At 38.6% G+C, this 22194-nt stretch overlaps 1 protein-coding gene across 1 annotated transcript; it reads right to left on the reverse strand.

Annotated features, from left to right (window-relative positions):
• Positions 1-1561: 1561 nt before the first annotated feature.
• On the reverse strand, positions 1562-19770 carry LOC145999206 (uncharacterized). The gene is made up of 5 exons (XM_083136139.1): positions 19076-19770; positions 17544-17706; positions 13124-13429; positions 12663-13006; positions 1562-3563 (listed from the first exon to the last, which is right to left on the reverse strand). The coding sequence occupies exons 1-5, from the start codon at positions 19768-19770 to the stop codon at positions 2084-2086; spliced, it is 2988 nt and encodes a 995-aa protein (XP_082992265.1). The 3' UTR covers positions 1562-2083.
• Positions 19771-22194: the final 2424 nt, after the last annotated feature.

Below are 22194 nucleotides of genomic sequence, written 5' to 3' on the forward strand. Positions count from 1 at the left end.
CTTAAAAATAACGAGTGGTGTGGTGTAGGGGAGTCGTGTTCGCTTTCTGAAGAGAAGTTCATGGGTTCAAGTTTCCATCCTTGCAAAAACGTTTTTGGAAAATAAAGGTTTTCGGACGAGAATGCTGATCTACATTTCTGAGAAATTCTGTTGATATTTATACAATATACATCCAGCATTTCTGGGTGACATTTCAATCGTCACAAGCAAGGTGCAACTTGGAATGTGCAAAAACATGTGATGTAAATTCTGAGGTGGTCTATCCTAAACTCTCCAGCAAACACCCCCCTCCCACTTAAGACTTTATACTTCACACTATACTACACCACTACAGAAATGTGTGTATTCATCTCTCTAACCAAGTACTTAAAAATAATATGAGCGGTGTGGTGTATCGGAGTCGTGTTTGCTTGCTGAAGAGAAGTTCATGGGTTCAAGTTTACATCTTTGCAAAAACGTTTTTGGAAAATAAACATCCTTGGACGAGAATGCTGATCTACATTTCTGAGAAATTCTGTTGATATTTATGCAATACGAGGGTTGCTATTTATGTATCCGGAACATCGAACAAGAAAAAATATGTATCATTGAAAATGGTTTTATTGTTTTTCAAAATATTTTCCATGATGATCAATGCACTTTTGCATACGTTTTAACAAATTCTGATAGCACTTTGTACATTCCGATTGAGGTATCTGGAAAACATGCATTTTGAACTCATCAATCGCTTCTTCTTATGAATAAATTAATGTCCACTATCTCCAATCCCTCCTACTCACATTAGTGGTGTTCAGGCTTGAATCGGAGAAAAAAATATTCGAGAACTGTCTGCTTCCAGTTTGCAGCCCACAGTTTGAATCTCATGTTGTCGAGTGGATTGTCCATCCCATGCATGTGTAACAGTTTCATAAAAACACTTCTGGTACACAGAAGAAATTGACAAACACGCATACTGGGATGGTTCCTGCACACAAAGTTAGTGCATAGGAACAGAGGAGTCGATTTCTCATTCTGATTAAAATGGCAGCTTTAGACAGTGGCGACAATTTAGGGGATAGTTTCTTCCATTTTTTGCATCCACACTATGGCCTCTTAATGCTTAGCCTTGTCTATCAAGAGAAAGTAAACTTTCCTTGCAACACCCCCTCCACCATTTTGGAACAAAATTGCCACCACTGGCCTTAAACATACAATTGTGAGATTCTATCTATACCCCTTAAGTGTACTGGCAGTATGTACAGTTCTTAATCACAATGAAATGTCCATGAAAGCTAAGGTGACTGACGTGGCAGTTTTCCTCATTTTTGGTATCTTAGCTCAGGAAAGGCATAAAAAAATCACTTGCTCTGTTAAAAAGCACGCAGATTGCAATTTACGCATTCTATTTTACAACTATTGAAAGGATTGGTAAGATCTCTGCTGGATAAAAAAAAATGTAGTGACTTGTCAATGGAAACAATTGATTTCTATTCTCTGCTGGATAAAAAAAAATATATAGTGACTTATAGATGGAAAAAATTTATTTTTATAACACATAGATCAGCATCCAAGTGCAAGCAAGATGCAAACCAACAAGGACATTTCAATTTAATTTACAATCAGGACTACTACCATGAGATATTAAATCAATCAAGCAATCACAGTTTGAAAAAATCAATCTTTACCTTGATGGCTTCTCTTTGAGGTGTACTCTCATTATATGAAGAGCAAGTTAGTTTTATGGGCAAAATCTTTACTGTAAATTGAACATTTAAAAGGTTTCTCTTCGATGTGAATCCTCACATGCACATGAAGGGCTCCTTTCTGGGCAAAATTTTTCTTGCAATTGAACACTTAAAAGATTTCTCTTTGGTGTAAATCCTCACGTGCACACAAATAACTCCTCTCTGAGCAAGACTTTTGTTTCAAATTGAACATTTAAAATGCCTTTCTTTGGTGTGAACTGTCATGTGCTCATTAAGGTAAGATTTACAAATAAAATCTGTCACAAATTGAACAATTAAAATGTTTCTCTATGGTGTGAATCCTCACATGTACACAAAGATCTTTTGTCTGGGCAAAACCTTTGTTGCAAATTGAACACTTAACAAGGTTTCTCCTTGGTGTGAACCCTCACATGCACACCAAGGGCAACTTTCTGGGCAAAATCTTTCTTGCAAATTAAACACTTAAATGGTTTCTCCTTGGTGTGAACCCTCATATGCACAAGAAGGACTCCTTTCTGGGCAAAATCTCTGTTACAAATTGAACACTTAAAAGGTTTCTCTTTGGTGTGAACCCTCATATGCACACGAAGGTCTCCTTTCTGGGCAAAATCTCTGTTGCAAATTGAACACTTAAAAGGTTTCTCTTTGGTGTGAACCCTCATATGCACATGAAGGTCTCCTTTCTGGGCAAAATCTCTGTTGCAAATTGAACACTTAAAAGGTTTCTCTTTGGTGTGAACTCTCATGTGCACAGTAAGATCTCGTTTCTGGGCAAATTCTTTGCTGCAAATTGAACACGTAAAGGACCTCTCTCTGGTGTGGACTCTCATATGCATATAAAGGTGAGATTTACATTTAAAATGTTTGTTACAAATTGAACAATTGAAAGGTTTTTCTTTAGTGTGAAGCGTCATGTGTGTAATAAGATAATCTTTCCGGCCAAAATCTTTCTTGCAAATTGAACACTTAAAAGGTTTCTCCTTGGTGTGAACCCTCATATGCATATTAAGGATATCTTTCCGGGCAAATTCTCTGTTGCAAATTGAACACTTAAAAGGCTTCTCTTTGGTGTGAACCCTCATATGCCTATTAAGGTATGCTTTACACACAAAATCCTTGTCACAAACTGAACACTTAAAAGGCCTCTCTTTGCTGTGAACAAACACATGACGATTATAACTTTGTCTACTTGCAAAATCTTTGCCACAGATTGAACACTTAAAAGATTTTTCTTCAGTGTGATGCCTCATATGTAGATTAAGATAAGACATTTGGGGAAATTCTTTTTTGGAAATTGTGGAACTAAAAGGATTCTCTTTGTTGTGGAACATCATATGAAAATTAAGACTTGATTTCTGGGTAAAATATTTGTTGCAAATTGAACACTTGAAAGTTTTCTCTTTTGTGTGAACAATCATATGAATATTAAGACTTGATTTCCGGACAAAATCTTTGTTGCAAATTGAGCAATTGAAAGGTTTATCTTTGGTGTGAAGCCTTTTCTCTTTGTTAAGGTTATCTTCAGGAATATTTTTTTTCTTGCAAACTGAGTGATTAAAAAACTTCTCCTTTGCATAAACATTTGAATGAGTAATGAAATTTCCTTCCTTGGAAAAAACTTGGTTGAACATTGGAGAGATATGTTGATTATTCATGTTATAGTGCTTGGTATCTTCAATATCTGCCTTGGATTTAGAGTAGTTTGGTGAAGGTTCAGGTTCACACTTTCCTTCCCTATTGACACATTCTGTATTGTCTTTTACTTGCTCTTGTTCGCTTAATTCTCCTGAAGGTACTAGTGTAACTGACCTTAGAACATCTTGACTCTGTTCTTCCATGTAGTTCTTGTTCAGGTATCTGAAAAGAGAAAAGAAATTAGTCACAGAGATTTACAGATCACTGAGTAGATAGTAGAACAGACTTGAAAAATGTAAATATGTTATTGGTTCAGGAATATTTTTCTTCAGCTTTTGCTAAATCTATTAAGGTTAGTCAATAATTATTCACACTTTTGCAGTAATTCACTTTAGGCTGGACTTACTGCTTTCTGCATATCAACAGGGCATAGATAGTAGAATTGTAGTTAGTGCATGATTAACTTTAAGTGTTGGAATTGCATCTTCAAAGGTTTGAACCTTTACATGAAAGTAAGTAGGTCTTCTTGGTTTCACACAAAGGTACGTTGAAAACCATCATGTGACATTTTTAAAAAAAAATATGCAAACATATTTTGTGACATGCTACTGATGCATAGTTTCTAATCCTGAGAAATTTTAATTATCTGATGTAAAAAATATTCTTCCTTATTTTCAAATGGTATCCATATTACTGAAATTGATGAAGGGATACCGACAATGAACATCCAGTTCCAGGATGGAATTTTTCTACAAATTTTCTCATATCATAATTTATAATCACATCGTTGCCTTGTAATCAAAGGGGTTCAGAGTTCAATAGTGGTTCAGATCCCACTTTAAACTGTAGGTTCAGTCCCGATTGGCCTTACTGTGCTAAGTGAACTTAAAACACCAAATCAACCAACCAACCATAATTTATCTAAAAAACAACTGCACCAGTTTCTTCACTTGGGTTTTCCTACGCATTATACATATACGCATTCTCCCGTCTGTATTTTTAATCTGAATTTGATTAAATTTTTGTTACTTAGCATCTATCTTCTACCAATTTTGGTGGTAGAAACTAGTGATGGGTCATGGCAGTTCCTTTTCGGGAAGCAGTTCACCGGAACTCGCTCACTGAAAGTCATTCAAAGGAACTACGAGGCCACGCAGCATGCTCTTGGACGAGGCAGTTTCTATTAGGAAGGCAGTTCACTGGAACTTGCTCGTTGAAGGAGTCGTTCACAGGAGGAGCTACTATACCAACACAGCTCGAAGTTTGTTTTGTTGGGCAGGGGAGGGGATGTGCGAGACTGCTTCTGGAGTGGGTGAAAATAATTAGAGGGGAGGAATCCGCCTTCGTGCAAGAATGAAAGAGCACATAAACAGCTAAAGGAAACAATGTACTTACTGACCGACTGAGGTTTGGGAGCTGCTTTCAGGCAGGATTGGGGGGGGGGGGGGTGAATGAAAATATATTTTGATGGATAATTGGACCTTAGCGGACAAAAAGTCCTCATCAGAAAGTCGAAGGCAAGCCTGGACAAAGTGGTGCCGTTAATAAAGGAAAAGTTGGACAAGTTATATTCTCCCCTCCCGTTTTCCTTTCCAGAAATGAATTCCTACCCCTTGTTGTAGCAGTGCAGCGCCTGGTGATAAGAGGGGGGAAAATAATTGTAAATATTTTCCACGAGAGGGCTCGTCATGACTCGCGTTGCATTCGTTATGTTATTACAGGAGGAGAGGAGTAGATTGCACTTGTAGTGAAAGTATACGACCTTCAACAAAATTAAGTTTTGTGTTTTGTAGCTTGGACATTACTGCGTGTACGCACATCTTCGTAGCTGATTTTGATCCAGTAATGGCTACAAAATCTAAACCGTGGAAAAGTGAAATATGGTGTTTATTTTTTTGCCGAACAAGCTAACAGTTCAGAAAAATGTAACTTCTGTGCGAAGAACATCTCTTTCAGAGGAGGAAATACATTTAATCTGACCCGGCATTTAAGAAGAGTGGTCACAACAGTTTCTCTATCCATTGAACGTTTCAGACCTGCACAGAACCCCCTGGATAGTGAAATTAATGACTCTGATACTGAAGATTTACCAATGGCTAGCAGAGATGAAGCTGCTACACAATGTAATGAACCTCCAGCAGTGCCTTCAGAAAGGAAGAAAAGTGTTCCCCCATCTAGTCAGTGCACCGTTTCATTATACTTCCGTGCGCCTTTGTCTGATAGAAAGAAACACGAAATTGATTTCTTGCTAGTCGAAACTATTGTTAAAAATTACTTGCCTTTTCAGATTGTTGAGAGTTCTCATTTTCAAAAATTTGTACAAAAACTAAATAATACTTACACATTACCAACTCGTAAACTTTATCCAATGTGCTCTTATCCCAATTACACACCATGTCAAAGGAGAAAGTGAAAAATGACCTGGAAGCTGCAGAGACGGTAACCATTACGACGGTTGGACTAATGAAACTAATAACTAATGAAAGTTATCTGTTCGTCACAGCCACTATATAAATAGTTCGATGGAACTGAAATCTGCTCTCCTGGAATGTTTTAAGTATGAAAAGAGCCACACTGCTGTAAATTTAGCTGAACAACTTAAATGAGTTACTCGCAAGTGGGGTATTGAAGGGAAGGCTATGGCTGTTGTTAGTGACAATGCAGCTAATATTGTTGCTGCAGTAAGACTGACAGAATGGAAACATGTACCATGTTTTGCGCACAATCTAAACTTCATTGTTCAACATGACTTACAAAGCATTAAAGAACTTCAAACGAAAGTCAAGAATGTGGTTGAGTTTTTTAGAAGAAGTCCCCAGGCCAATAAGAAACTAGGAATTGCAGGAGCAATTAGCAGAGCCAGTTCTTACCCTAAAGCAAGACATGATTACAAGATGGAACTCAACTTACGATATGCTACAACACATCGTAGAAATCAAGAACTCGGTGATGTCAACTATAGCGATAAACTATCCTAATCTACAAAATATCACAAATGAGGACATTGCCGTGATAAGCCAACTAAATGCGCCAACAAGCCAAGCAGTTGGCTGCTAAGCACAGCCCTGCCACTTTGTGTGTTTACATGGAAACATTTCCAAGGCCATTTCTATTCAGAACACATATCAGTTGACTGAATAACACCCATTTCTTGTGTATGAATATCACACGTATAGAATAAAAAAACAGTCCTGGAACTTTTCTGACAAAGGTTGTATTCAAATCCTCCAAGCAACCACAGTTTGCCAAATTACTATTTACCTTGTGAGTATAGCCTTACTGTTTTTTCTTTGAGGTGTACTATCCTCACATGTCGAGCATGTTTATCCCTATAGGAAAAATCTTTGCTGCATGCGCATTGAACACATAAAAGGTATCAATTTGGTGTGATCCCTCACATGCACATGAACAGCTCCTTTCCGGATAAAACCTTTGTTGCAAATTGAACGTTAGAAAATCTCTCTTTGGTGTGAACTGTCATCTGCACATTAAGGTGAGATTTCAGGTTAAATCTTTGTCACAAATTGAAAAACTGAAAGATTTCTCTTTGGTGTGAATCCCCATATGCACCTTATCTCGTTTCTGGGAAAAATCTTTGTTGCAGGTTTAACACTTAAAAGGTTTCTCCTTGGTGTGAACTCTAAAATGCACAGTAAGATCTTCTTTCTGGGCAAATTCTTTGTTGCAAATTGAACACTTAAAAAGCCTCTCTTTGGTGTGGACTCACATATGCATATTAAGCAGAGATTTAGAAGTAAAATCTTTGTTACAAATTGAACAATTTAAAGGTTTCTCTCTGGTGTGAGGCATCATATGTGTAATAAGATTATCTTTCTGGCCAAAATCTTTCTTGTAAATTGAACACTTAAAAGGTCTCTACTTGGTGTGAACCCTCATATGCATACTAAGGCTATCTTTCAAGGCAAATTCTGTTGCAAAATGAACACTTCTCTCTTTGATGTGAACTCACACGCACAGCAAGATCATGTTTCTGTGCGAATTAAATAAGTTTAATAAATTAAAAATTAGAAAACGTTTGTTCCTAGCCTGACCATAGGATGAAATGTTCGGAGTTAAGGTGCAATGGGGTCGTGTTTCCGCAACTACAAAATGACAAGGAAAATATAGGGAAATTTCCTGTAAGTAAGTAGCAATTTTGTCGTGGGCTTGAGGGACGTCCCTTCTACAAATATTTCCCCTTAGAAATTGCAGATGTCCAGTATTTAAAGTTAAAACTTTTCTTTTTAGTTCTTGTTCATATGTTGTGTTAACATACACAAAATGAATAATTCACAAAGCACATATATGTATTCAGGATGCAAAATGTAATGTTATTTAAGTTATGTATTGTTTGTTCTTCACTGACACCTAAAATATTGATTATTTGATTTTGATATACTAAAAAAAAAACATATACAGTTATGTTAAGTAGTGATGTAGTGCAGTACTGTAACGAAGGAGAGCGTTTAATGAGTTCAAATTGCTAAGATTGGTAATTTTATGTCCGTTCCTTCGTAATGACTGTTGTCAATCCCCTCACCACCATCTTAATATGCATCTAAAACTAATAGTAAATCGCTAATTAACATTAGTAAATTGTTATTGCGACGAAGGCCGATTCGATAAGAAACTAAATTGCATAATAAGATGAACGCAATATTGTCTTTCAAGATGCAACGTTCTAATTTTGTATACTGCGCAGACACCAGGAATTGTTATTAGTAGCTACACAATAATATAATAATGGTGAATTGTATTAAATATATATAAATGCGCTTTTTGAATACAATTTTCTCCAGTTAACCAGAGATCTCAAATAACTGTTGAAAGTACCTTTTGTTATCGACGAAATGGCAAAATGTTTAAGTCTCTCGAAGACTTTAGTAATATTTTTGAAATAAATGTGCTAAGCACATATTAATAATGAAAAGTGAACATGAGATGTTCCACTGTAATTTAGTGTTAGTGAATTTTCATGGCTGAACACATACAGGGTGTCTATAAAGTCACTTAACATTTCAATGAACTAATGACAAATCTTTTCTTTTTTTCAAGTGATCTGATAAAATGTACTCTATAGAAGAGAGAATAGCCGTTGTTTGTGCTCGTCTGCATGGAATGACGTATGAACAGGTGCGGACGGACTTCACTCGGAAATTCAGAAAACCAGGCCCCACCAGGCTGGCTATTAAGAATCTGGTCAACAAATTCAAGTGAATAGGTAGTCTTGAGGATGAAGAACGTCCTGGTAGGCCAGTCATAACACCACAAATTGTGGAAAATGTACAGGACGCGATCACACGTAGCCCCACCGCATCGACCACGCGACTCAGTATCCATAATCCCAGCATCTACCAACTGTGACTCATAGTATGGTGGATTGGAGCCCACCAAGCTTCTTACTATGCACCAACAGGATGGGCACCATCCCATCTTGCCAACATCGTTCGTGATCACCTAAACGAAGTTTTCAGCGATAGATTGATTGGTCCTGTCTAGCAATGGAGAGTTGCCCCCCCAATCTGACCCCATTAGACTTTTCATTTGACCAATCAGAAGATGCCACGTTGGATATGATAAGCATTGCGCAATATGGTGTATTTTTTTCTGACCAATCAGAAGACACTCAATATGTAATCACTTATTGCAAAGTGATGTGCAATCTACGAGGAGCGTAGACTTTTTAAAAAAGTAGATAAAATAGCAAATATCTCGAAAACGGTGAGACATAGTGCAAAAATGAATCGAAAAATCTCCCCATTGGATACCTTGTCAATTTTGAGACTCTAGAATACATATACCAAGTTTGGTGGTTCTAAGTTCAAGGGGGAAGGGGGTTGGTCCAACCCTCGAAACTTTGATTATTCATAATTTCCAAACAAATAGCCGTAGAGATCTCGGGTTTGTTGCGTTGGCCGAGTCTCAATGTCCACTTTGATCTCCTAACAAAATTAACATAGGTCATCATGGAACCAAATTTACCCCCCTCCCTGAATTTTTTTCAGTCCTGCGTTAAAATGAACATAAAATAGCAAATATCTCTCATGGCATATGCACTAATTACAAGAGAAGAAGAGAGGAAGAGGGTGCCCAGCTGCCTTAATATTGCTTAAGGTTTGGTTAACATGCAATAGATCGTGGTCAATATTGTATTAGGCGACAGCATGAATATATCGCACAAGAGTAAAAAAAGGGGGGTTTAAGAGCATCAACACTGCACCACTGTCGGCAGCCGTAGGTTTGCTTAACATGTGTTACATCGTAGTCAGTGTTGCCAATTCTCTATCTTACAGGTTAAAACTGCACACTCATCAGCATAGAAGGCTGCAGCAAGCTAGAATACACAGCGTAGAAGGCTACACTAAGCTAGAATATAAAGCACATATCATAGTCAGTGTTGCCAACTCACTAGTTGTAGGTTAGCTTCGCTTGTAAACTATCATATGGTGAAATTTTCATGGGGTGGGTTGGCAATACTGACGAGCCCCAAATGATGGCGCTTTATGTGTTTTTTATCGTAAGGCAAGTTTCGTGAGCCCCAAATTATGTTTGCGAACTGGTCCAGCTGCACTACTATAGTACTTCTCGTGAAAGTTCACAAAAGTTCCGACGGTTATTATTAGCAAAACAGTAAAAAGAGCCAAGTGGTGCTATGGTGGCTCAGTCGGTAATGCGTCTGACTACCATGCTCAAGGTCCCGGGTTCGATCCCCGGCCGGTTCAAATCCGGGAACTTTTCTAACGTTGGAAGCGGCCCCAGCTCCAACCCAGCGTCGAATGACATGGGTACCTAGGGGAAACCCCAGGGGGTAAAGGTGGTCAGGGGTGTGATGATGATCACATCACCCCCACTCACGACTGGATCAAGAAAGTGTGGGGCTTTACCCCCACACCCCCTATACGCCTTCATGGCGTGGTGCTATGCACAGAGGAGATCTTTACCTTTTTTTTTTTACCTTTTGTAAAAAGAGCCATTCGTATTTGCTTCATGGTATATCTCCTTTTCATTTTTAGAATCCTGTCATTCAGATAACGAATTCGGGAAAAAAAATTCTTGCTTTACAAATAGTGGCGGTGATTAGAAGGAGATGTTTCGAGAAGATCCTACCAATTTTGGCAATACTTTTGCCCCTGAAGTATGGCCTCTTAATGCTAAGCATTGTCTAACAAGAGAGAGTAAATTGTCATTATCCCCCAGTATAGGCACCTAATTCCCGCTACTTTATTTCTTTACAAAACAAGAAGTACTTCCTGTAGTTTTGTATTTACGATTGTTTCATTTTCTAATGGACAAACAATTGACAAGAATGATTCAGATTTTTGTTTTTGAGATTACACACACACACACTTACTCTGGGCAGACAGAACCTTCTTCCTAACACATCTCGTTTCCACCACTATCACACTACGGATGGCCAAAAATATCCGGATCTAAGAAAATTTAAAATCTCAATTTGGCAATTTTACTACCGAATTTCAGATAGAATTTATTAACAAAGCTGTTAATGTGCTGTATTTTAAATTTTGTCTTCCTGATTTCATGATCATACACTCCGTAGTAAAAAATCCAGATTTGGCCATCCCTACTCCACAAGTCTTGTAAGACCGCTGACCTGCTCACGTGTAACTGCAATTAGAAATATAAAAACGGTGTCTTTCTTCAAACTCAGATTTTAAATAATCACGTTCCTAACATTCCAGTAAAAAATATTAGCAACCTGAAATGTTGTCTTTTCCAATTTTTGGAACTTTCATCGGACGGAATATGGTAAAAAATATTAGTATTTTTAGTTTTTTTGAGATAGTGAGGACATACGCTTACAGGACATATCATCACATGGACACTAGAATATGAATCGAATAAAAAAAAAACAACTGGAAATACATTAATTCAAGAGCAGCGAAAGAAAAACTCCTGAAAAAACTAAAGGATACCAAACGTTTCTCAGTGATCACAGTTTCTCAGACATCACAGTTTTACAACTGCCTCGACTTGCCAAAAAGGGACCTTGTGGCCAGACCTTCTGAGGCAAGTGGCAAACAACTTTGACGGACCTTGGTTTAAGGTGCTCCAGCTACGGGACGTGCACAGGTTCGAGACCCCCTAGGGAAAGCGTAACAACTTCTCTCTGAGATTTCAGCCTGTGTATGAGACAGGTGACCACCCACCATCGTGAGTAAATTGGGGAGCCACAAATGAGTAGGGTAACCTGGTCATGGAAACCTACAATGATGACTAGGGATTCGGTGTGCTGACCACACGACACCCACAACTGGTTGGATGATATCCCACCTTGGGTGAGTGAGTGAGTAGGATCACGTGGGTGTGAGGCTGATGTGCCATGGTTTATATAAATATATGGCCAATATTAGGCAGATAATGCTTGTGTTTATGTTGACAAAATTTCATCTTCGTAGTGTTGTCTATAAGCTCTAACACTAAGTTTTGATTCCCCAATGTGTCAAAGAAACATTTTTCCTCCCTTAAACTGGTGCATTGTAAAATATTTCACTGTCATCATAATATTGTGGCCTTATGCTTTGTTAGTGTTCATTACCAACGTGATTACACATTCATTGCTTGTAACAGTTACTCAATTTACAATTTTGAATCTGGACCGTATGTTTCTTTATTGTGTTACTGCTAAAATTCAGTGATTACAACAATCAGTGCTATAAGAACATGGCAATAAAATGCACGGGAAGATTAAACATTAATATTATTAAAAAAATAAAAAAAAGCCACTGAAGTCCAAAATTGAAAATTGTGGATGATATTGGTCAATGTATTTCAGTGTGCTCTGTCATTTGTGTTGCACCTCCCTTGTTTAACACACAGTAAGTGACTGGGTCAATGCTTGCTTAGTAATTTCTGGATAGGAGAGAGAATTACTGGTCAAAGACAGGAAAAGATGACAAAATGAGGGCTGACTACCAAAAAAGTTTATATATAAAACCCTCCCCCCCATTCCAAAAATCCTGGATACGCCACTCTATACATCGTTTGATCCCACAAAAAAATGGCAGGAAATTTCAGAGGACTATAAATTCCAAACTAGAGTTGATATTCCAAAAGCAAAAATAAATATATGGGTTCTTATATGTGTCTAAGGATATCATGTAACAAATTTCATCCCAATCTGACATGGTGGGGTGGACACTCCTGGACAATCTTGTATGGAATGACCAGTAACCCTGCAGCACTGGTGGAAGGATACAGTAAATTATAAGCATCATAACCTACAAGCAATAAGGTCCAATTTTGAACCTTAGTACTGCCATGCTTATTTTCAATCCTTGTACTAAAATTTTCTTCACCTACCTTTCTCCAGGATCTGCCACTTCGTCTTCCATCTCATCAGGATTCTCTACAGTATACTTCATGTCTTTATCTTCACTTAAAATGAATTCACCATTGTCACTGTCCTCAGCTGGCATTTTTTTAACAAGCTGTCCGTGATAACATGGATAAAATCCTTCACTTTTAGGAACATTTTGCCCACTAGGAACTTCCTGATTTACACCTTCAAATTGAATCCAACTATCAGCACTCACACTTTCCACTTTACAAACTGACATTTCTTTCATGTACTCACTTGATAGTTGGCTGTCAACAGAAGCATCCTGTATGCACTGATTAGATGGTTTGATGTCAACAGAAGCATCCTGTATGCACAGCTTAGATGGTTTGATTTCAACAGAAGCATCCTGTATGCACTGCTTAGATGGTTTGATGTCAACAGAAGCATCCTGTATGCACTGATTCGATGGTTTGATGTCAACAGAAGCATCCTCTATGCACTCATTAGATGGTTTGATGTCAACAGAAGCATCCTGTATGAACTGATTAGATGGTTTGATGTCAACAGAGATATCAACATCAGGAGGCTTCTCAAATGATTCTGTTTCAGTATTGACACACAACTCATCCGGAAGCCACACATTCTCCAGAGACATTTGATCACAAACTAATGGATCCACACTTTCTGTTTCAGACTTTATGAGCACTTCCACAGGAGAGAAACCTGTGTCAGACACTTGAGCAGCCAAATTTTCTTCACACTCATCAGACCAGGATGCAGAAGTTTTCTGGAACACAATCACAAGCAATGCAAATTAAAATCATGACATTTAATTTAAATTTTATTTTTACTTTTTTTAAAATTTTAATCAATTTTATTAATTAACCTTCCTAAAGTGTTTGGGTCTTTTTTGACCCATGCAAAATTTAATTTTGTCAGAAATCTGTTAATAATTGGTATTTTTAACTGTGTCTCCTTGACTGTTTTATGATCCTAAGGTATGTTTATGGTAAGTTTCACTCGATTTCACATGTTTGTTTTCTTTCAGTAACAATAGTACCACATACATTGTTCGGATCATTTTTGACCCATATGGCATTTCCCATATATTCTAATCCACATTCCTTTCTCCCTCCCCGTTAATGGACGAGTCCAGCTGTTTTTCTCATAGCAATTGTTGACAACATTCTCTCACTTCCGCCTGTGTGAGTGTGTGTATGCGTGTGTGTGATGTGTGTGTGCTAGAGTTGGGGCCAGTGTTGCTAATCAGTACCGCACAAAAAGGGTTGCTTTCCTTTTCTTAGGATATGGATATGGCTACACGTGGAATTTCTTGAAGAAATCGACAAGCTTTTGGAAGACGAATTGTCCGATTTGGAAGAAAATGTTTCTGAAACAGATGATCACGTGTCAGAGGAGGAGCAATCATCTGATGATGAAGATGCTCAAGAAATCTGGAGGTGGGCCTAACTGTTGTCAAAAGACAAAAACATCAATTGGAAGCTGGAACCACAAGCTCCACACGGCAGGCGCTCAGCAGGAAACGTTGTCAACATGACTCCAGGTCCAATAAGAAATGCCAGGTCTAGAATTTATGATGTATACTCTGCGTTCATGCTTTTTCTTCCTCCATCGATTATGAATATCATAACAAATTCTAACAAAGAAGGAAGACATGTTTTTTTGGTGAGAAATTCAATGATTTGAATATCATTGACATGTAAGCATACATTGGCCTGTTGCTGCTGTCTGGAGTATACAAATCGCTCAATGAATCCATGGAGTGTCTCTGGGATGCTTCCACTGGACAGAATATCTTCAGAGCAACCATGTCTCGGGAGAAATTAAAGATGATATCCAGGGTTCTGAGATTTGATGAGTGACAAACACAAGCAAGAAGGTGGGGAACAGACAAATTTGCAGCCATAAGGGAATTATGGGACAGATGGGTGGAAATTTTGCCCAAATTGTACAATCCGGACATGTTCGTCACTGTGGATGAGCAACTGGTAGCATTCTGTGGAAGGTGTCCTTTCCGACAATATATGCGAAGCAAACCGGCGAAGTTCGGTATAAAATTCTGGGTACTTTGCGATAATGCTACCAGTTACGCCTGGAACATACAGCCATACATTGGAAGGTAACCTGGGTGTGCACAGGAAAATCACCAAGGTCTAGGGGTCATCGTTGATATCTTTCAGGACTTGAATGGACTTAATGTCACATGCGACAATTTCTTCACGTCACACGAACTTGGGCAGGTTCTTCTAAAAAATAAGCTTACAATGATTGGAACGATTAGGAGAAACAAGACAACTATTCCTCCACAGCTGCTTGTAACTAAAGGGGTCCCAACATACACATCGACATTTGCGATCTCAAAGGATACAACACTCGTGTCTTACGTTCCAAAGAAAGGCAAGTGGGTGATCTTTCAAAGCACTCTTCATCATGTCAGATTGGTGTCTGATGGGGCCACAAAGAAAACAAAAATCCTTCTGGATTACAACAAAACCAAGGGTGGAGTTGACACACTGGACAAACTAGTCTCGAACTACCCCTGTAAGAGAAAGACCAACAGATGGCATATTGTAGTTTTCTCCAACATTCTGGATATTTCTGCTTGCAACGCATACGTACTCTTTCTGAAGATCAATCCTGAATGGAAGAAGAACTCTTTCCACACAAGAAGGATCTTCCTCGAGCAACTTGGTATGGCAATGGTGAAGCCACACATTGAAGTCAGAGATCACCAACCAACAGCAGAAGCTGCCAGACAAGTAGCTGAGAGGATCCGTCACTCAGGACCTAATTTGACTTCTGCTGGATGTGTGTGTGGAAACCAGAGGTAAAACGGGAATATACCACCTGTGTCCAAAAACTGATAACAAAAGTTCAGCGAAATGCAGCAAATGTGAAAGGTTCACTTGCAAGACACATAGATTTCAATGTGAAAAAATTGTATGTTGTAAACAGCATATTTATGATACAGAAATGCAGCCTCGTAATATTGTTTGCATGTACATCTAAAGAATGTTATTTCGTGTTACTGTTATTCTCAATTATTCATGATTGTAAGTGACGAATTTGTTTTTCATTTTTGTATTTCTCAATAAAAAAATAAATGTGCAATTGAATTGAAAATTAACCTAAAGAATAAAAATGAACAGCAAACATAAGTATATTGTCACACAGTATACATGTACGAAAAACGAAATAAATTTATTTCTCCCAACAACACTCACACACACACTCTCTCTCTCTCTCTCTCTCTCTCTCTCTCTCATACACACACACACACACACACACACGTGCGCGCATGAATAAATACCTATCTTTTTATGTAAATATGTATGGGTCATTTTTGACCCGAACAACTTACGTGCATGCTAGATATGAACACCTTCGTAGGTTTAAAAAAAAACACACCACAAACTTCTGCACACTGCATGCCTTAGACTTTCTAAAAAAAGAGGATGTGAGGTTTGACACACCCTAGTGGATACAGGAGCAAAGAAAATTGGCTATAACCAGAAGTAGGACCTCTTTTGAATGTCAACTGTGGCATGCAGTCCCCCATGCATATTGCACCATGCCATTAGGGCACATTTAGGGGAAGGGGATGTGGAGGATGGAGCTACACACATTCTCAATCTGGGTTCACTATGGAGGTGATGTGATCAGCACCATTCTCCAGCTGCCTTTACCCCCACGTACCTATTTATTTGAGGCTGGGTGAACCTCAAAGGTGCTCTATGCATTGACAAGGCTGGAAAATTCCGACCTCAGATCACCCATCCCGAGAATCGAACCTGGATCACTCTCATGGCAGTCAGATGTTATACCTACAAGAAAACTGCAGCACCAAACATGCATTATGGTTTCTGTAAAAAGGCGGATGGGCAGAGACTTGAATAGACAGGCAGAATACTTGAAATAATACAGAAGACAGTCAGCATGTTCCAATGGAGCAATCTAATATAATAGTGGTAAATAATTTTTTTGTTCATTTTGTCCTTGCTGTATCTCAATGATGCTCCAAGTCAAAAAATGCATAACAAGCATTGCACTTACGGTGTAACTTACAATAAATATTCCTTAGGGGCCAGTAGTTAAAGAGCTAAACTAAAGTTGGGGAAAAAATAAAACAGAGGAACTTAAAATTGGGGTTTCAGTGTGTGTGATCCGATTTTGTTATGTAAAACACACAAAGCTATGAAAGACCTTCTAGGACTGGTTATTAATAGATAAAATGCAGTATTTTGATCTAAACAAATGTTTCCTTTAGGAATGTTGTTATTGTTATTATATATAAAAAACTACATTTGTCCTACAAATTACCCTTTCAACTTCCTCATTTTACAAAGTTCATGATGAACACTCATGTTATAAGATTGAAAAGTTGAATGTGGTGTGTTTCTTTTACCCATTCTAGGTACGGCTTTTATTACTATTTTATTAACACAGACATTTATCAAGAATGTATGGTAAAATATAATGAACACGTGCAAATCTTACACATCACGTAACTCAATTGAATCTTAAATATATTTTTAAACGTAGCAATATCTTGTTCTGGTTGCATACACTCAATTCCTAATGTATTTCAGAATGGTTATACAACGAGGTCCACGCCAAACACAAAATTGATTTGCTGTGCAAAACAGGAGAGAATAGTGTAATATGAAACACAATTTTATTCACAAGAACCCTGATTATTACATATCCCTTTCACAGTGGTTCTTCAAGAAAGTATACATGATTTCATTAATTAGTAACAGCAGATGTAAAAATAATACTTTTCATTCCTTAGAAATACATCTATTACCACCCCAAGAGCAAATAAGATTTGACTGTATTTTTTAGTATGCCACAACTTCAAATAAAAAAATTAACTTTACCTCCAAGCCCATCTCCAAAATCAGTTTCTCTTCTGCAGATGAGAGGTATTCATTCAGAAGGTTTTCCGATTCAGAAGACATGTTATGAATGTCCTGCAAGATTCTCTGGGTTGTCTGTGCATGGATAGCACACAAACTTTGGCAAACTGTCATCCTCTGAAACCTAGAATGAAAAACACTGAAGTCATAAGTAGAGTAGGGTTAAAATTTTAGTCATCTACCAAGAGCTGCCATAGCTCAGTTCGTAGAGCATCTGACTATCACTCAGAAGACCTAAGATCATCTCACAGCAGGTGATCTGAACAAGGAAATTTTCAAGTCATTTCCCTGTTTCTGCATGGCTCTGAGGTTCACCCACCCTTATATAAATGGGTACCTGGGGGGTAACCCTGGAGGGTAAAGGCAGACAGGCCAACTATGGCCATGATCAAGAATATGTGGAGCTCTATACCTCCACATCACCCCATGTGCCTTCACAGCATGTGTGCACAACACACAGGGATATCTTTGCATTTCTTTCTTCTTTTTTAGTTATCTACCTCAAAAGTAGATATGTATTACAAATAAAATGTTCCCTAGGGTGTTTCATTTTATAAGGCAAAAAAGAAAATGTAAATTTTTTGCAGACTTTGCTTCAGTGATGTAAAAGATATATATGCCAAATTTCAAGAAGATTGGATAATATTTAGAGGTTGCACACTTTGATCAGTTTTGTAAAAGTAGGCAAAAGAATACGATTTTTCAATGTTAATTACTTTTATGGGAAAACTAGAAATCAAAAACTTAAAATAATATTAAAACTAGACACTAAGATTAATAGGTAGTATGATAGGCAAAACATGTGTTATATTAATCAACTTTGAATGATGCAATCCCTTCTTTTGTTCGCTTGGTGACGACTTTTCTGTGATGCTCAACTACCCTCAACAAGAATTGTTTTTCTTGTTCGTCCCTGACCGATTCGTTAAACATTTTTAATCAGAGCAATTCCTCTTTCTGCGGTATATTGACCACCTTAAGAGCGTTCACATGGCTTCTTAGAGAATCACTGTAGTATTCTGTCACGTCGTGGATCCCAAACAATTCAAAGAACGTCTTTGTTTTATTAGTACCGAAATGGCTCAGGTCTTTTCCTTCAAAAATTAGGTTTTTACCCTCTAATCGTTTCATTTCCTTTTTCTTTGCAGGTTTGGTTTCTAAATTTTAGTCATATTTTCCTTATCAGCCTGAGCAATACGTTCGTCCAAAAAAAGCCAATCCTACGTTTGTTTCTGACAGATACCAAAGGTGTCTCTTAGCAAATGTGAGAGCACTTTTTTTGACGTCTGCATCTGGGTAAGTGCTCAGAAGCAGTAGCATATCCAAATCATTCTTTGGAGCCCATCGACTTACAATTGCCTCATGCCAAAAGCGAACATATATGAGGCTGACAAAATGTGCAACCCGTTTCATTCCTTTCAATTCTCGTTAAGGAATATTCAACTGTTTAGTGGAGGACAATTTTAAGTGCATATATTGCCTTTGCCATCCACCTTGCTTGATGCAGAGCCTCTGGAATCCTGAAACTGAAGTCGTTTTGAGACCAACCTCCTAGGTACAGGAGTGAGAGTTGTAATAACTCTTTGTAGTCTTCTCTTGGATGACTTCCGTCTTTTAGGACATTTTGGATGTAGTTAACCATTTGCACTCGTTGTACTTCTAGAAAGCCTTGAACGGGACTTTCTTCATCCAGCATTGTCGTACATGACTTCTTATCAAGTGAAGCCCACAGACTTTGGAACTTCCGAAAAATCTGGATGTCAGGACCATTTGATGGTATGCCACAACACTCCTCAAACACTCCTTTCAATATTAGTTCATGGTTGTGATGACGGCAAGCCAACCACAACAATGTTTGTCCGAATTCCCTTTCAATTCTGGTACATGCTCCTTGGATCAGTCCTGTATTAGATGCTGTAGTATCAAAACACATACCGAAGATATTGTCACGTAGCCCAAATCGGTCCACTTCCCGAATAACTACTTCAGCCATCAACTCACCAGTGCTTTTCAGGGCAACAGGTACGCCAAGAAAATGCTCAAAATCTTTGCCAGTCACTAGAACTGCAACTCTATCTTCCAAAGTTTTGACAATTCCATGAGCAACTGAGAGCAACAGTTTACTATCCCAATGCAAGACCAAATGAGGAGGATTTTCAAAGAGTGACTCTTCAATTTTCTTTGCCATTTTACTTCTATTGATCGCCCGAGCTCGGTAAACGGTAGCTGGAGATATGGAAATTTTTGAAACATTGTGGCCAAGGCTCTTTGCAGTTGCTATAAATGAAGTGCTTGCTTGTCGAATAGAGAGCTGTTCTCGATCCCAAGTAGACGTGAGTGTCTGATCAAGAGGTTTTAATCTAGGACTTGAATATACTCTTTTCGTTGCTGCAGGCAAAACTCGGCCTCTTCATCACTAGGTGCTGATGATGATGGATATGAGTCTTCCAGTATAACTGTCTTATTGATGTCAGCGATAGCTTTGTAATGTTTATTCTTATATGAATCATTTTTGTCTTCTTTTGTACACTTAGTTCTTATTTTCGAGGCGAAAACCTTGTCTACTCCACTCATTGAAGAACTCATACGACCTTCTCTTTGTGACCTAAGGAATTCTTTATCTTCTTGTGATACGCTATTCATGTCCATCACATTTTGCCGGGAAATGTCAAATAACTCGACGGGATCACCTTTCCAAATCTGCCGTTTCACATTTGCTTATCCGTGTTTCTCGATTTCTCTTTACCCAGATTGTGGTATTCTTTGTACAGCTTCTGTATACCAGCACGGATATTCTCCTCTGTCTTAACAGGGATATTTGCTTTCCTCCACACTTCCTGTAGTTTAGTACTGGTAGATTTAGCAGCATCCAAAAGTGTTTCTTTCATTTCCTTGTAATGGTAAATAAAAACTAAAAGTACTTCTTCCTTTGAAGGGAGCCGAGCTCCTAGAAACTCACCACTAGGCACCTTTTCTAGCAGCCAAATGCATCTTTTGGTTCCCATTTTAAAGTTCAATTACCTGCACAAGATGAAAGAAATACATGAGAAGCCCATTAGTACAAAGCACTTCAATATTAGAAATTTCACTAGTTTGAGATAAAAGTGATCAATGTGTGCAACCCCTAAATATTATCCAATCTTCTTGAAATTTGGCATATGTATCTTTTACATCACTCAGACTCGGGGCGTAAGCAAAGTCATATGAATATCAAATCTTTAGAAAAATGAAACACCCTAATGTTCCCCTTCATATTTTGTCTTGAAACAAAAATAAACATTCCTCTTTGCAATTGTTACAGTGGAACATCTGGATTCCCTACCAAACTTGAAAAATGTATTTTTAAATTATACAAAACTTTGTATATTTCTATTCCTATTATATCTTGGTCATTCCAGTATTACATATTAAACATTCTAACTTTCCTAGGTACATTTACATCTCTTATTCAGGGTTGTCACTATAGGGACAGGATAAAATTCAAGTTTAGTTCCTGATTTAAGGCGAACTTTCCAAAAATTTAAAGGTATAAGCAGATGTTTTCTCCATATCAACTTTACATACAACCACCTCTCACCTCCCCCAAACAAATATATTAACAACATAAAGGGTGTGTGTGATTACAACATATCCACAAAATACTAATTCAATTAAATCGTACACACACACACACACACACTCACACACACACACACACACACACATTACTGGGTAGCCTTGTTCAGGCCAGGTGGAGCGGTTGCACTCATGGCCGATATATAGGCCCTCTCCCATCTTTTGCGAACAGAGGTGTTGGCTGGTTGGGGTAGGAGATGGATGATCGCTACCCGGAAGCAGTTGTTGAAACTGATGTTGTGGTGGTTGGTGTGGACGGTGACAGTGAAGTCCCGCAGATGTTGCAGGTGAGGATGTCGATAAGGTTTGAGACATGGTAGGTCCCTTTGGGATGGAGGGTAAATTTGCCAGTGGCCATGTGCACCTGGAGGGTGTGAGAGGTAATGAGGATGGGGCAGGTCTTGCACCTGGGGCGGTTCCATTTATGGGCAGGGAGGTGTTGGATGTGTGGTGAAGGAGTGTTGTGGAACAGGATGTTTTGGAGGTTGGGGGGGGGGGGGGATGGGGCATTTGAAAACCACTCTGGGTTTGTCGGGAAATATGTTTTTGGTTTCAGGATCACTGTGGAGAATTGGGAGAAGAGAGTGCAGTGTGTGCCTGATTTTGTTGATGTGGGGATGATACTGGGTGATGAGTGCAGGTGGGTTGGTGGCAGCAGGTTTCTTGGTGGTAGTGGTGTGTGAGGCAGCTCGCGATATTTGCTTGGTGACCAGGATGGAGGGATATCCACGGTTGACCAGGGCCTGGTGTAGGTGGAGGTTATAATTCTGGCGGGAGGTGGGTGAAGTGTTCAGGCCAGAGAGAATAGAATGGCTTTTTTGGCATGGAACGGGTGGGAGCTGGAGAAGTGTAGGTTTTGCATGTGGTTGGTGAGTTTTATGTGGATGGAGGTAGTCAGGTGTCCTCCTTCGATGTGCACGTCCACATCCAGGAAGGTGATCTGGTTGGGGGAGTGCGTCCATGTGAATTTTAGGGAATGGAAGTGGTTAAGTTGGTC

The sequence above is a fragment of the Lepisma saccharinum genome, chromosome 15 (genome assembly GCF_977018435.1).
Source record: "Lepisma saccharinum chromosome 15, izLepSacc3.1, whole genome shotgun sequence".
Taxonomy (NCBI): Eukaryota; Metazoa; Arthropoda; class Insecta; order Zygentoma; family Lepismatidae; genus Lepisma; species Lepisma saccharinum.

Bases quoted from the DNA above. Each gene is read 5' to 3' on its own strand.
- LOC145999206 (XM_083136139.1), bottom strand. From the start codon at position 19,770: ATGGCAAAGAAAATTGAAGAGTCACTCTTTGAAAATCCTCCTCATTTG. The intron at 13,430-17,543 runs GTAAAGTTAATT...ATTGTGTTCCAG, and splicing joins TTTTGGAGATGGGCTTGGAG to AAAACTTCTGCATCCTGGTC. The intron at 13,007-13,123 runs GTTGACATCAAA...CTGTGCATACAG, and splicing joins AGTGCATAGAGGATGCTTCT to GATGCTTCTGTTGACATCAA.